General features: G+C 56.2%; 4 protein-coding genes across 4 annotated transcripts; 1 reads left to right on the plus strand and 3 right to left on the minus strand.

The window, feature by feature from the left end:
• Nucleotides 1–216: 216 nt before the first annotated feature.
• Nucleotides 217–3720, plus strand: BROUX77_006702 (uncharacterized protein; the record flags this gene model as incomplete). Its single annotated transcript, XM_073751716.1, has 1 exon — nt 217–3720. One exon carries the CDS (start codon nt 217–219, stop codon nt 3718–3720), a length of 3504 nt encoding a protein of 1167 aa, XP_073602849.1.
• Nucleotides 3721–5549: 1829 nt separating this feature from the next.
• Nucleotides 5550–7057, minus strand: BROUX77_006703 (uncharacterized protein; the record flags this gene model as incomplete). Its single annotated transcript, XM_073751717.1, has 2 exons — nt 5550–6909; nt 6975–7057. 2 exons carry the CDS (start codon nt 7055–7057, stop codon nt 5550–5552), a joined length of 1443 nt encoding a protein of 480 aa, XP_073602850.1.
• A 1834-nt stretch (nt 7058–8891) lies between these two features.
• BROUX77_006704 (uncharacterized protein) lies at nt 8892–9410 on the minus strand (the record flags this gene model as incomplete). The annotated part of the gene is made up of 1 exon (XM_073751718.1): nt 8892–9410. One exon carries the CDS (start codon nt 9408–9410, stop codon nt 8892–8894), a length of 519 nt encoding a protein of 172 aa, XP_073602851.1.
• Nucleotides 9411–11273: 1863 nt separating this feature from the next.
• BROUX77_006705 (uncharacterized protein) lies at nt 11274–14441 on the minus strand (the record flags this gene model as incomplete). The annotated part of the gene is made up of 1 exon (XM_073751719.1): nt 11274–14441. One exon carries the CDS (start codon nt 14439–14441, stop codon nt 11274–11276), a length of 3168 nt encoding a protein of 1055 aa, XP_073602852.1.
• Between the last annotated feature and the right edge of the window lie 1284 nt (nt 14442–15725).

Below are 15725 nucleotides of genomic sequence, written 5' to 3' on the forward strand. Positions count from 1 at the left end.
CCGGAGGGTAACTGGCGCTCGAATCCCCGAGTCGCCACATACATTTCGACAAAAAGACACGGGCTTCGCTTCCAAAAGGCCTACATGAGGGAAGAACACCAGGATGTCATCATTGTGGAGGTCCTAATCGGGGGGCACACGTACAGCATCGTAAACCTTTACAATGCCGGGACAGGTTCGGCTAGGACAGGGGAGGCGCTTCGTCTTCTGACCAGCATGCAGCCAGGGCCGCGGTCTGTGGTAGTGGGCGACTTCAACCTCCACCACAGTGCCTGGGACCCCCGATGCGCCACGGACGACAACGACGCCGAGCTCCTACTGGCCTGGATGGAAGAGCGTGCCCTTCTGCTGGGCAACGCGGATGGGGAGCCAACCCACGAGTCAGGGAGTGTCATAGACCTTACCATAATGTCGTCGCCTCTTTTTGTCACCGGGGCGAGCGTGGAGCTACGGGACGATCTGACATGCGGAAGTGACCACTTCCCGCTCTTGGTGTCCATCCCGCTGCCAGGGCACACAGTGGTCCCGAGCCCCTCGGGGCGCTTCCTCATGGATAAGCTTGACAAAAAGAAGTTCGACGCGGCATGCAAGGCCGGCGCGGCTCGCCTGGACGACCTTGTGAGAGAGTACCGGAGGTCAGACGGCCAGATCCCGGAGAAAAAGCACATTGACGACTTCGCGAGACTTCTACAGGATGTGATCCTGGACGCCCTGGTCGCATCAACGCCCAAGTCTCTGGGCAAGGCCAAGAGCTTCCCATGGTGGAACAAGGAGTGCAGCGTCGCGCGTGCGGAGCAAAGCGCAGCGCGGAACAGGGTGGAAAAGGCAACGACACAGGCCGCAGCACAAGAGGCCAGGACCGAACGCCGCGAAGCCAAGAAGCGCCTCAGGCGCGCACTCAGGAGCGCGGCTCGGGCTTTCTACGCCGACTTGCTGGCGAAGGTCACTGATACCCGAGACCTCTTCCGTATCGTGAAATGGAGGACGAAAGCTCCGCACCGCCACTCCCCAGCACTATCGCCGGCGGACGGAGCGGAGGCCACGGTACAAGACACCACGGAAAAGATCGCTCTCCTTCGCAGCGTGCACATGCCTTCCGCCCGGCCAGGGGACATCGAATCCCCCGCCCTGCAGGTGGAACCGAGGACCCGGGGCTCCAGGACGGAAGCCCCGCCGACACGCGCCCGAATCACCAGAGACGAGGTGGAAGCTGCTCTTTGGAGGCCGCGCAACACTGCCCCCGGCCCGGACGGCCTCTCGAACAACGTCCTGAAACTGGCCTGGCCCTCCCTCAAGCGGCAGGTCACCCATTTGTTCAACGCAAGCTTCTTCTGGGGCCACCACCCTGCCTCCTTCAAAGAGGCTAAGGTGATCGCCCTGCCAAAGCCCAACAAGAAGGATCGCTCGTCGCCACGGGCCTACCGGCTCATCTCGCTGCTCCCGACCCTGGCCAAGTGCCTGGAAAGGATAGTCGCCCGCCGTCTCTCGTGCTGGGCGCTGGAGGCAGGTCACATCCAAGACAACTACGCCGGTGCGGTTCCGGGGCGCAGCGCCGAGGACATGTGCCTACGCCTGGCGCACTCTCTCGAGCGCACAGCCGACCTCAGGGGTGAGTCTTCGGTCCTCACCTTTGATATCAAGGGGGCCTTCGACGCCGTGCATCCGAACCGCATGGTCAAACGACTGGCGGACCTGGGGTGCCCGGCTGGAACATGTCGATGGGTGTCCTCGTTCCTGGCGGGCAGGCGGGCTTCCCTAACCTTAGACGGCGTCTCCGACGCTCTCCAGCCAACAGGTGGCAGCCTCCCACAGGGCTCGCCCATCTCCCCAATCTTGTTCATGCTGTTCATGTCGCCGCTGTTCAAGATGCCACTCCCCTGCACTCTCCGTGGGTACGCTGACGATGGTTGCCTAGTCAACTCAGACTCGTCCCTCGAAGGCAACTGCTCGGTTCTCTCTCGCTCTCTGGAGCTCGTTGACAGCTGGTGCACGGACAACGGCATGGCGCTCGACCTGACGAAGTCCGAACTTCTGCACGTGACGCGCAAGCGTCATGGACAAAACCCAAGCCTGCGACTCCCCGACGGCTCTACGCTGGAGGCGGTCAGCCCTCGCGAGACCCTGCGCTGGCTCGGCGTGCGCTGGTCACGTAACCTCTCCTTCGTGCCACACATCCGAGACGTGGCACAGAGGACGGCACCGGCCATTCGCGGCATCCAGATTCTGTCCGGGTGCTGGAAAGGCGCCCCGATCAAGGGTGCCCTCACGGCGGTCCGCGCATGCGTGGTTGCCAAGCTGTCTTACGCTGCGGCCACATGGTGGCGCCCAACCCCGCCCGACGCCCCGCTGAGCCGCGGGTTACTGGGGGCCTCAAGCCTCCTCGACCGCACCGTCCGCAGAGGCCTCCGCGCCGCCCTGCCGCTATATTGCACCACACCCTGTGCAATATACAACCTCGCATCGGGCTTCCCTCCCATGCGCTATGCGCTGGACAACCTCCTTGGGTCGGCTGCTCTCAGAGTCGCGCTGGCCCCGCCAAACCACCCCCTCGGCTCCATAAGGCCAATGTGGGGCATACTGGGCGAGCTCAGGAGTATGCTCCCATACGAGCTGTCCACGAGCTTCCCGCCGCCATGCAAGGGCAAGCTACCTTCGACCCGGGCCCCGATCCGGGGTGACAAAGAGGCTGCCGCTGCAGCACACCTCGCTCTGGTCCGCTCCTCCCCCCCCTCAGACCTGTGGCTATACACAGACGGCTCGAAGCTGAGTCCGAACAGGGTTGGCGCCGGCTGGGTAATTATCCAGGGGGGACAGGTCCTGCTCTCGGGAAACCGCCCGGTCCCTTTCCGCGCCGAGGTGCACGACGCCGAAGTGCTGGCCATTGCCGAGGCCATAACCGCCGTCGACCTGCGGGACAAACCGCGGTGCCGCAAAGTCTGGATCTGTTCAGACAACATGGCAGCGGTGAGTAGACTCACGTCCCGGGACGTCAAGCCCGGAACCTCCGAGGAACACCTTCGGAGAGCCCAAACAATTTGCGCGGACTGGTTACGTCCCGACGCCAACCATCCGCGGCCAAGACCGTGGCCAGATGGAGCCATTAAGGTGGAAGCGATCTGGGTTCCAGGCCACTCCGATGTCGTGGGCAACGAGCTCGCCGACAGACAAGCCAGGTGGGGTGCAGACATAATCACCACAAGGACTGGCATGTCACTCTCCTGGGCACGCAGTGAATTCCGCGCCCGGGTCACTACCGCATTTCGCGCCTGGTGGGAGGCAGAGGGTCGCAACTCCAGACCTCACCTGCGCCGCCCGGTGCAGGCCCCGAAGAAGGCTTGGACAAGTCTCCTTGACGAGACCGATCGCAACCTCGCCCGCGCGGTGCTGACAGCTTTGTCAGGACACGGCGACTTTGCGGCCTATCACCGCCGTTTCGAGCACGAGGACGCCGTGCCCTCCTGTCCCCTCTGCGGAGCCGACACGAGCCCGGAGCACATCTGGGTTTGCCACCACAACCCACAGCGGGTGTCCAGCAGCTTCTTTCAGAAGTTGATCGGTACCAAGCGCGGAGCCTGCTGGCTGGCCGCCAAAGCAGCCAAAGCCCCCACAGCCCTGTTGGCTCACCGCCGCATGAGGCCGGACACGCGGGCGCAAGACGCGGCCCCTCCCGCACTCCCTCTGCCACCTGGAGACGGCGTACCCTCGGGGTCTCCCCCTTAGCGCGTTTGCGCTGCCATCACCTCCTTTTTCCTACTTGTTTCTCTCTTTATTTGTACTTCCCTTTGTTGTTTCCTTTGTTTTTGTTTTTATGTTTGGTCTGCATCAGCGGCGAGGCCAGGACTCTGGGCCAGGTTTGGGGCCACACAAGCAAAGGACAGCCTCTGGGCTGGGCGGGTGGACACACTTTAGTCATTACACTTTGTGCGGGGGGTTTCTGTATGCATGGTTTGGATTTTAGGTTTCTGTTTCTGTATGTAATTTCTGGTACTACTTGTAGTCCCCTGTCGTATGCCGAGAATACCTCGCGAGTAGACAGGTAAATAAAGAATCAATCAATCAATCATGTGTAACCCGGGCCGACAGACCGACCGAGACAAAAAGAAAATGGAGAACACGAAAAGGGCACAAAAAGAAAAATCAAATCAGACTTCTTCGAATGAAGGCACTCTATTGATTGACAAGACTGGGACTCGAACCCAGGCGGATTTCTCCATCAGGAAACTTGCGTTAAGGAACGACCTTAACCTGACGCCATAACCAACTCGGCCATCTTGCCATGATCTTGTTGTGGTTTGAGCGGCCTAGTCCGCACTAATGTGGCGGCCGGAACACACCGGCCCCACTGTTGGTAGACGATAAATATAGTCAAGTCAAGCCGGCCCCACTGTTTTCCGGTGTGCCGAGCGAATGGCGTCAAATGTCTGCTTGATATCCATTTTGGCGTCCTTATTCTTGGAGGTATTTGTAGATGCTCAGCATGGTCAAGCCAAGTTGAATATCTGCCACTGGTACACAAATACGTGGAGCTATCTTTCGACATGCATTATGCTACGTGAACTGAATTGTATTGCATACGCTTCTACGCGGCTAAATCACCCGTGGATTGTATCACCACAGAATACACAACCCAGTGTCAAATGAAGAGACAAGTTTGTTTATCTAATGTCTACCCACTCTACGGAACAGGCGATATTGAGTTGTCTATCTCTGCGCTGTGTGTTGAAGAGACATTCGGCTTCACTTGACGTGACTACACCTGACGTCCATCAAAGACTCTGAGATCAAATGACGCCGGATCATTTCATTAGTCGTTTTGTTCGTTCGGACCATTCCAAACCCGGGCCGGCCCGGGCCGGCACGCCTTCTCAGGGCCGATACGGAGTCCTGTTCCAACAAGTTCTAACAACTAGCGTAATTGGTGTAGTGGTAACATTAATCGTTGCCATCTGGTAATGATTTCGATTAGCCCTGGGTTCGATTCCCAGATTACGCAGTGCATCTATCCCCCATAGATACCATCTTCTTTTGCCGACTGGAATTTGGGGACACGGGGCCGTGCTTCCGGCTGTGTAACATGCACCAAACCTGCCGCCCACAACGCCCGTGATGGTGTCGCGTGTGTCTTTTTTTTCATTTTTTTTTTTTTTTTTTTTTTCAAAAATGCCCGGCGCCGTGTAATGCCTTTCATGTAGCTTAGTCACGTAAAATAAAGTCAAGTCAAGTCAAAACATGCCTGGGAGATCCCTAGAGGTGTACTGTAGACAGGTAAAATACAGACAATCAAATCAAAAGATCTCTGGAGGCCTATGTCTGTCTCGCGGCGGACTGTGTCATGCTTTTCATGTAGCTTGGTCACGTTGAACATAGTCAAGTCATCTCGAATGAGGTTATTAGATCACTGGCAGAAGCAGTGGATGATAGTAACAATAGGTCTCTATAGAGATATAATCAATTCGGACGAGCCCAATAAAACATGAAGCTGAAGTATAGAAAAGCATAAAACAATCAAAATAATTCCAATCGATCAGTTAAACTGTTTGTAGTTACCTCTACTTTTTACCTAATGTTGAGCCAGAACCGACAGCCGTTACGAACTTGGTGCTGGTAGGTGTGTAAGTGACTGTCTCGTAGTCTTCTCCAGACACTGTAGCTGCTGGTACAGTCACTACAGAGGTAAAAGTAGGGGTCACAATTATGGTTTCCTCACCAGTGACCTCTGCTCCTGACTCGGTACTAGCTCCAGTGCCCCTAACTGTAGACGGGACTGTGGAAGGGCTTCCGGGTAGTGAGCCTAAAATTGACTTTGCCTCTTCTTGCTTGTAGCAGCTCATGATTACGCCGTCGGTGGTGTTCAATGGTAGTACGTAGCAGCTAGTCTCAGCTTGACACTGGGTCATCACATACTTTGTAGTCTCTATGTCGCATTTAGCAACAGAGCCTTCAATGCAAGCCACCGAGCTTCCAGTGCAAGTCGAGGATGAATTCAGCCCTATAAACATGTTGTTGAATTCTCGGGCACGATCCAAGTTGACAGCGTAAACTTCGGGGGAAACAGTCCCAGTAGAAGGCGGAGCTGAGTTAATACCAGTAGGCAAAATATAATCAGTTCCAGTTCCAGAAACCGAAGATGGCACAACAGACTTGGATGACAATCCAGGAATAGTTACGACGGCACCAGGGGAGCCGGTCAATGTAACTATAATCTTAGTGGCAGTGGACGAAAAGACAGGTGGTAGAGGTGCTACAGATGACCCTGAAACAATGGGCTTAGAAGTAGACAAAGTGGCAGATGAAGTTGATGAAGTTGACGGGGAGTCTGGGTCATTTCTTGTAAAGCTAGTCACTCCAGGTCGACTAGTTGATTTCGGCGCGGCACTTTCATAAGGTGTCGTGGGAGAAGCAACAGTAGAAGAAGAGGTACGCAAACTAGATGCCCTAGAAGAAGAGGACGACTGGGTACTTGTCGTAGCCAAGGTGGTTGTCGCAGAAGATGGCGTTTCGGCTACCGGGGGAGATGATGCCAGCACTGACGATGTGCTAGTAGTGGGAAGAGGGCTTGTCTTTCGAGACGAAGTTGACGTCGGCGTTATCGTCACAGTGGTGGGAATATCGGGCAATACTGTGACTTCAATATAATCCGGACTCAAACGACTTGGAGCCTCTACTGACCGGGTGGGAGATGAGGAGGCCGTGGATTTGGATTTCAGAATCGAGGACTTGGTAGTGGTTGGGTCGACCGGGCTGAATATCGGACTTGGAGTGCCAGAATTAAAGAACTCGGAAAAGTTCTCGCTGTAGTCTTTGAGACCGACTTCAGTGGTAGTAGCAACAACGGATGAAGAGCTGACTGTGAAAGAAGCTGACGCCGTCGCTTGGTATGAAAATGGGGATGTAGAGTTCAATTTTTGTCTAAAGAATGTGTGAGAAACACTTTAAACAATGAACAAATACTTCGTGAACACCAATAGACTTACCGTGGTTTGTGTCGTAAAGGACCAGCCTCTACGTCCAGGGCCATCAATATGGCTAATAATGTATGCGGAAGAAGAGAGAACATTGTTGTATGTGTGGATTCAAAAAGAAAAAAAGATGTGATGATTGTCGGTGGACTTTAAAGAGGGAGAAGAAGAGCCTGTCAGACTTATATATGAGAGAAGAGCCCAGAACTGGGAAATTATTGGTGTGGGTATATGGCACGCGTATATCGGCTGGTAGGCAGAAAACAAAGGCCAAGTCCAGTCTATATACACCGGTATTCAGTAGGCCAAAGGAGGGTCAGGCGCAACAAAGAAAAAAAATAAGCTCCGATGACGCAAACGAGGGGGAAGACCAGCTTCAAAGGGCCCAAAGAAAGAACGCAACGAGGCGGAGCCACGAGTAGAGGGTGTTGCAGAGAGAAGGTAACCAGAGGATCTGAAAAGGAGCTTTCAACGGAAAAACGAAGCCGACAAAGAGAAAGTAAATGCAAATAGATGGGCTAGATACTAATAAAATAGATGCAAAAAACAAGTACAGACTGAACCAAATTAGAAAACTCAACCACGACACGAACTATAACATGAAGGGAAACGTCCTTCACGATGAGAAGTGGTCATCACTGCTTATAACCCCATTCTCATGCTGCAAAGTTGCACAGAAAAGAATAGCCCATAAATCATGGACAGGCCTTTTTGCAGGTCCTAGAACACGGCTGTGGGACCATCTCCAGCCCACCTCAATGGACACACACGAAGTGAAAGGCTAGTATTTGTGAATCCTCTCGTTACACATTTCGTATAAGTCATTCTCAGCCAAACAAAGAGGCTCGGCTTTCTTTGTTCAGGCGCACCCCTGACGATACATACCCCATTTAACAGTTGGACTCCAAAGACAATCACCCAGAGTATAGCGCTTCTGAGCCCATGTCGTCAATAACCCTAGTATTGTCCTCTCGCTTATGTTCAGCCAGGGAGACCCACTTTTGACGACGGGTGGTTCTGAGCCAATGACTTGCTGAGCGCTAAGAGAAATGCAGCAGGCCGATGTGCGCAAGACCATGCCTTGGCCTTCTATTTTGGATAGTTCCACGACAATTCACATTGTCACACAAAGCCGCTTTGAGATATGATGTTGTTGCGTTTTCTTTACTTTCGTTCTACACTTGAGTAGAAACTATATAAGCCCCAGGGGGTTTGCCTTGATCGCCATACATACATTAGGAAAAAGTCATGACCTTCGCAGCAAGACAGCTGCCGTTTGTCTTGCCATGAACTTGGCTTTTGCCCCCAATCGCAGTGCATACACCCATAACATGGATATATATAGTCCATGGGGACTCGCAGCATTCCCGGCGCTTAGAATCGAGACATTGCAGCGGGTAAAAATAGAAAACGTCTAGCGCTGTGTGCTTCATGGCTTGCTTTCAGGTCACAAAACCGGCAATCGTTAGCCTGGTGGCGCCAACGGACGCAAATTTCAGCAAACAGTCCACAACTTGACTTGACTTGACTTTATTTAACGTGACTAAGCTACATGAAAAGCATTACACGGTCCGCCGTGATGATGAAAGTCTTTATTTACCTGTCTACTCGCGAGGGATTCTTGACATACGACAGGGGACTATTTCTAGTACCAGAAAAATTACATAACAGAAGCAAAAACCAAAATCTAAAACCATGCATACAGAAACCCCACAATACAAAGTATAATGACAGGAGGTCTCCCACCTGCCCAGCGCAGAGGCTGTCCTTCGTCCGCGTGGCCCCAAACAAGACCCAGAGTCCTGGCCTCACCGCCGATGTAGTGATAGAAATATTTGTGCAAAATAAGAAAAAAGAAAAGGGGGGTTGGCGGCGTATTCACGCCAGAGGGTTGGCAGCGCGGTTGCGCGAAAAAAGATTGGGCCCCAGAGGCTAAGCTGCCCCGGGCAGGGTCGGACCAGGCGGTGGAGGGTCGGGCGGAGGGCGAACTGGGGAGTCCCCTTCCTGCGGGTCCGTTCCCGTTACCGCACGGCGGTGTGCTAGAAGCACCGGAGGACTCTTGGCTGCTTTAAATGCCAGCCAGATGGCTCCACTCTTGGTGGCTATGAGCTTCTGGAAGAAGCCCTTAGCCATCCGTTGAGGGTTGCGGGGGCAGGTCCAGATGTGCTCCGGGGTGGTCTCAGCGTCGCAGAGGGGGCAGGTTAGCACAGCGTTCAAGTGATTGAAGCGGCGGTGGTAGTCTGCGTAATCTCCGTGACCAGAAAGTGCTGTCAGGACAGCGCGGGCGAGCTTGCGCTCAGTGTCGTCAAGAAGGCTTTTCCAGGCCTTCTTAGGAGCCTCGAGAGGTCGGCTCAGGTGCGGTCTGTTGGCACAACCTTCATTCGACCACCAGGTGCGAAACTCGGTGATGATGCGGGCGCGGAAATGGCTGCGGGCCCAGGAAAGGGACATCCCTACGGGCGTGTAGGCCCTCTCGGCGCCCATCTTGGCTTGTCGGTCCGCGAGCTCGTTGCCCCAGACGTCGGAGTTGCCCCGGGACCCAAATCACTTCCACAGCGGGGGCACCATCTGGCCACGGTATAGGACCTGGGTGGTCAGGGCTTTGGCCAATCCAGTCGGCGCAAATCGTTTGGGCCCTCCGGAGAAGCTCTTCGGAGGTGCCGGGCTTCGCGCCCTATGTCGTGAGGCGGTACACCGCGGCGAGGTTGTCGGAGCAGACCCAGACCTTGCGGCACTGTGGTTTCACCCACGAGTCTACTTCTTCCAGGGCTCTGGCAATGGCCATCACCTCGGCGTCATGAACCTCGGCGTGGAAAGGGATCGGGCAGTTGCCCGTGTCCAGGACTGTCCCGTCTCGAATGATCGCCCGCCCAGCGCCGACCCGGCCCTCTCCCAGCTTGGATCCGTTTGTGTATATCCAGAGGTACACGACAGGGGACTACAAGTAGTACCAGAAATTACATACAGAAACAGAAACCTAAAATCCAAACCATGCATACAGAAACCCCCCGCACAAAGTGTAATGACTAAAGTGTATGAGCGTACCAAGGCTAGGTGCGCCGCAGCTGCAGCCTTCTACTTGAATTGAATTGAAAGTCTTTATTTAACCTGTCTACTCGCGAGGGATTCTCGGCATACGACAGGGGACCATTGCTGGTACCAGAAATACATACAGCTGTTTAAAAACCAGCACCCGAATCCGCCTATAGATAGTTGCACTGGCGAAGTGTAATGACGTGCAGTTTCCCACCGCCCAGCTGCTAGGACTGTCCCTCTCTCGTGCAACCTCCAAACAAAACCCGGAATCCTGGCTAACTGCTGTAGTACCGCGCAAAAAGCGCAACAACCCCAAACCATCCCCCAAAGAAAAAGTGGAACCAAAACCAGCGCAGCCCTGCTGTGGAGCTACCATCCCCACCAACATTCATTCGTCGGCTAAAGGGTGGGAAAACGAGAAAAATTCTCGCAGACGAACCAATCAGCGGACGTGGCCTGGGGGCTCTCGAAAGAGCGAAAAAACCACGGCCAGATGAGCCTCCAGAAGTCTGGTGATCGTGGGACCTGAAGAAAGAAAAGTTGGCGTAACCGTAGCGTGCGCAATGGATGAGGCACAGCGATACGGTTCCCGCGCCACGGGGCGGACTACCTGAACCTTCCAGAAAGGCGGTCCATCGAGAGTGAGTGTGTCTCCCTGAGGTGCAGTGCAGAGTGCTCGAGGGGCCGACGGTCGTAGCGGTGGTGAGAAAAGGGGCGAACGTCGACGAGATCAACCCACGAGAGGGGAAAAAGACGGGCTCAAGGCCTCACAACTCGAAAAAAGAATAGACGCAGCTTTGGGGATATGTGCGCGCTCGTTCAAGCCCACAACGAGGGGGGAATGTTCGTTTTTTGGCCAGGGGGCGACATCTTGAACTCAAAGGTGCCACCTCGAGGGTTGTAGGAGGGAAGGTTGGTTGATTTGATTGTCTTTATTTTACCTGTCTACTCGCGAGGTATTCTCGACATACGACAGGGGACTAAAACTAGTACCAAGAAATACATACAGAAGCTAAAGAACCAAAAACCCAGAATCATGCATACAGAAAATCCCCACAGCACGAAGTATAATGACGGAGGGTCCCCCGACCGCCCAGCGCAATGGCTGTCCTTCGCTTGTAAGGCCCCAAACAAGACCCCAAGCCTCGGCCTTTACCCTGTAGAAGACCAAACCCAAAAGAAAGATAGAACATGACAAAAGAAAAGTAACAAAGGAAAGACAAGAAGTAGAGAGAGAAAGGGAGAACGAGCAAACAGACGAGAGTGGCAGCGCGCGCGCTAAGCCGAGAGGCCCGGGGGAGCCCCCGCACTGGGAGGTGGAGGGGCGGGCGGTGGTAGGCTCGACGGGAAGCGAGCGGGAGGGTCGGCGGCCTGTGGGTGCACCTCAGTCCTCGCACGGCGGTGGGCGAGCAGCACAGTGGGTGCTTTAGCTGCCTTGGCGGCCAGCCAGGTGGCCCCGCGCTTGGTGCCTATCAACTTCTGGAAGAAGCTGCGGGACACCCGCTGTGGGTTCCGGGGGCAGACCCAAACATGTTCTGGGGCGGTCTCCGATCCGCAAAGGGGGCAGGAGAGCACGGCGTCCACATGTTCGAAGCGGCGATGGTAGGCCGCAAAGTCGCCATGGCCGGACAGAGCAGTCAGCACTGCGCGGGCGAGCTTGCGATCGGTCTCGTCAAGGAGACTTGACCAAGCCTTCTTGGGGGGTTCAACTGGGCGGTGCAGATGGGGTCTGATGGCGCGTCCCTCCTCTGCCCACCAGGCGCGGAAAGCAGAGTCGAGACGGGAGCGGAAATAGTGGCGGGCCCAGGAGAGCGACATGCCGTCCAGCCAGGTGTTTGTCCTGGCCCCTAGCTTTGCTTGCCCATCTGCGAGCTCATTGCCCGCGATGTCGGAGTGGCCCGGGACCCAAATAGCCTCTACCTCGGGTGGGCCGTCGGGCCAGGGCCTTGGTCGTGGCCGCTCTGGGTGCGGTCTGATCCAGCTTGCGCAGATCATCTGGGCGCGCCTCAGATACTGCTCGGAGGTGCCCGGCTTGGCGTAGCGAGACGTGAGCCGGTTCACTGCGGCGAGATTGTCGGAGCAGATCCAGACCTTGCGGCACTGTGGCTTCTCCCATGAGTCGACCTCTGCCAGGGCCTTGGCGATGGCCAGCACCTCGGCGTCATGGACTTCGGCGCGGAACGGGGCAGGGCAGTTGCCCGTGGACAGGGTCCTGCCGTCCTGAATGACCACCCAGCCGGCGCCGACCTTGTCATCCCTCAGCTTGGATCCATCCGTATAGATCCAGAGATCTGAGGGGTCCGAGGAGCGGACTAGTAGCTGGTGGGCCGCGGCTGCGGCCTCCTTGTCGCCTTGCAGCGGGGGGCGGGTTGTCGGGAGCACTCCCTTGCACCTAGCAGGGAGGCTCGTGGCGATCCTGTGCGGGAGTAGCCTCTTGAGCGTACCCAGCTTGCCACCATCGGTGTCTCCGAACCCTAAGGGGTGGTTTGCCGGGGCTAGAGATGCCCTGATGCCGGCCGAGGCCAGGAGGTGGTCGAGGACGCAGCTCATGGGGGGGAACCCCGATGCCAGGTTGAAGATCGCACATGGCGTCGTGCAATATAAGGGCAGCGCTGCACGTAGTCCCCTCCTGACCGTGCGGTCCAGGATGTGGGCAGCCCCGAGAAGGCCCCGGGAAGGCTTGGTTGGCGAGGGGCCAGGGCGCCACCACGTGGCCGCCGCGTATGTCAGTTTCATGACCACGCAGGCGCGGACGGCCGTGAGAGCCCCCCTAATCGGCGCGCCCTTCCAACAACCGGACAGGATCTGGATGCCTCGGATCACGGGCGCCGTCCTCTGGGCTACGTCGCGGATGTGCGGCAGGAACGACAGGTTGCGGGACCACAACACGCCCAGCCAGCGCAGAGTCCCGCGAGGGTCCACCGGTTGGAGTGTGGAACCGTCCGGGAGACGCGCGCTCGGGTTTAGGCCGTGGCGCTTGCGCGTCACGTGCAGGAGGTCAGACTTGGCGAGGTCTAGCGCCATGCCGTTCTCTGTGCACCAACTGTTCACCAGTTCCAACGAGCGAGAAAGGGCGGTGCAATTCTCCTCCAAGGACAAGCTAGAGTGGACCAAGCAGCCATCGTCGGCGTATCCGCGGAGAGAGCTGGGGAGATTCATCCTGAACAGCGGAGCCATATACAGCATGAACAGGATGGGGGATATGGGCGAGCCCTGGGGCAGGCTGCCGCCTGTAGGCTGGAGAGGGTCGGCCACGCCGTCGAGAGATAGCGACGCCGTGCGCCCGGACAAGAAGGATGCCACCCAGCGGCAAGTCTCGGCGGGACAACCAAGCTCCACCAATCTCTTCACCATCCGGTTGGGCTGAACCGCATCGAACGCCCCCTTTATGTCAAAGGTGAGCACTGAGGATTCTGACTTGCCGTCGGCGTAGAACTCTAGAGAGTGTGCCAGACGCAGGCACATGTCTTCCGCGCTGCGTCCGGGGACCGCGCCAGCGTAGTTCTCCCCGATGTGACCAGCTTCCAGCGCCCAGTGAGAGAGCCGGCGGGCGATGATCCTCTCTAGGCACTTGGCCAGAGTCGGGAGGAGGGAGATCAGTCGGTAGGCCCGCGGCGAAGAACGGTCCTTCTTATTCGGTTTGGCGAGGGCGATCACCTTGGCTTCTTTGAAAGAGGCGGCGTGGTGGCCCCAGGAAAGGCTCGCGTTGAACAGATGCATGATCTGCCTCTGTAAAACAGGCCACGCGAGTTTCAAGACGTTGTTGGTCAGGCCGTCTGGGCCCGGTGCGGTGTTGCGCGGGCTTCGGAGCGCAGCCTCCAACTCCCCGTTGGTGATGCGGGTCCGTCTTTGCTCATCTAGAGCGATGTGTGGCGGGTCGACGTCGCCTGGGCGGTCGGAAGGCATGTGCACCCTGCGAAGGAGGGCGATCTTCTCCGTGGTGTCCTGCACTGTGGCTTCCGCGCCATCGGACGGGGCCAGGGCAGGGGAGTGCCGGTTCGGCGCTTTCGTCCTCCATTTGACCGTCCGGAAGATGTCTCGGGACCGCGCGACGTTGGCGAGGAGGTCGTCGTAGAAGGCCCGGGCTGCACTCCTGAGAGCAGACCTCAGGCGTTTTTTGGCTTCGCGGCGGACGGCCCTAGCCTCCTGTTCCTCCGTGGGCGAGCCGGCGTGCTTCACGCGGGCCCGAGCTGCCCTCTGGTCGGCGCTGGCTTCCCGACATTCGTCGTTCCACCAGGGAAAGCTTTTGGCTTTTCCTTCGGACCTTGGGGTCGAGGCAATTAGCGCGTCCAGAATGACGTTTTGCAGGAGTCGCGCAAACTCGTCTATGTGCCTGTCCTGTGGGACTTGGCTTCCTGCCCTGCGGTAATCCGCGACAAGGGAGTCTAGGCGGGTCGCGCCGGCCTTGCACGCGGTATCGAACCTCTCCTTGTCTAGCTTGTCCATAAGGAACCTGCCGGGTGGAGCCGGGGCCGGCGCGTGGCCGTGCAGAGGAAGGGTCACCAGGAGCGGGAAATGGTCGCTGCCGCAGGTGAGTTCCTCTCGGAGGTCGACGCTCGCGCCCGTGACAAAAAGTGCCGAAGACAGCAATGCGAGGTCGATGACGCTTCCGGACTCGTGGGTTTGCTCACCCTGAGGGAAGGTTGGCTGCAGCCTTCTACGGTCCGCCGTGAGGCGGACACAGAAACAGTCCACAAAGGACGAAGAAAAAAGAAAAAAAAAAAAGAAGTCGAGAAAATGGAATCGACAGCCTCGAGTACGAAGAGCTAGCAAAAGGAAATGCCTTCAAGCGGATTTGAACCGCTGACCTCGACATTACTAGTGTCGCGCTCTGCCAACTGAGCTATGAAGGCTGGTGTTCGTTGTTGAAGAGCTTGTTGTCAGCGTACTTATACAATTTTCGAAACGTGGGGCAAGGATTTGTTTTACAGCCCAAACTGGGCATGACGACGCTTCTCCGGTTTGACTACACGGATACCGGAGGAGAACTGCCGGCTCTGGCAGCAGCCGAAGGATCCCTTCAATCCTTGGTCCTGCGCGAGCAAACAAGCGACGACTGCGGAAAAACTTGGTCAAAACGCTACTCCGCAAAAATAAGTCGTGCAAGTATCTTGCTAAGAGACCGGAGGTCAAATGGCGTCACTACAGAGCGCATGCACCCAAAGAGGCGATCCCATCGGCTGGCACAAAAATACAATGGATGAAGAGACGAGTGGAAGTGAGGAGAGGAGTGTGGTTGTTTCTTGCGTTTCTGCATGTTTTTATGTTCTGATTGTTGATGTCTTCTTTCTTTTTATATTGTTTTCTACTTTTAATTGTAGTTGTGTTTCTTGTTGCTCATAGCGGCCCACCGGTTCTTCAGGGCATGGGAATGAAGCGCTATCCTGAACACACAGAAACTATGGGCGTGTCGAACGGAGGACGTTAAACATCTGTCCGGTAACCAATCCGGCGTCGTTTGGTCTTAGTGATTTGTGTAGACGTTAAATATAGTCAAGTCAAGTCAAGTCTGGTGGGCTATCCTTATCATTTCTATAGGCGTCGCATGTGATGACGGCGTCTTCGTGCTGGAGGCGTTCGTGGTAGTCCCTGAAGTCTCCGTATCCAGACATGGCTGCCAGCACTGCGCCCTGTATGTGCCTTGGTCCTTCTGGGAGTGCGCTTTGCCTTGGTTTCGGGAAAGTGAGCTTGGCACGGAAGGCATTGTCCTTGATGGCTGTCTGCTCCTTG

The sequence above is a fragment of the Berkeleyomyces rouxiae genome, assembly GCF_048999995.1.
Source record: "Berkeleyomyces rouxiae strain 22BRR77 chromosome Unknown BrBRR77_ptg000009l, whole genome shotgun sequence".
Classification (NCBI taxonomy): Eukaryota; Fungi; Ascomycota; class Sordariomycetes; order Microascales; family Ceratocystidaceae; genus Berkeleyomyces; species Berkeleyomyces rouxiae.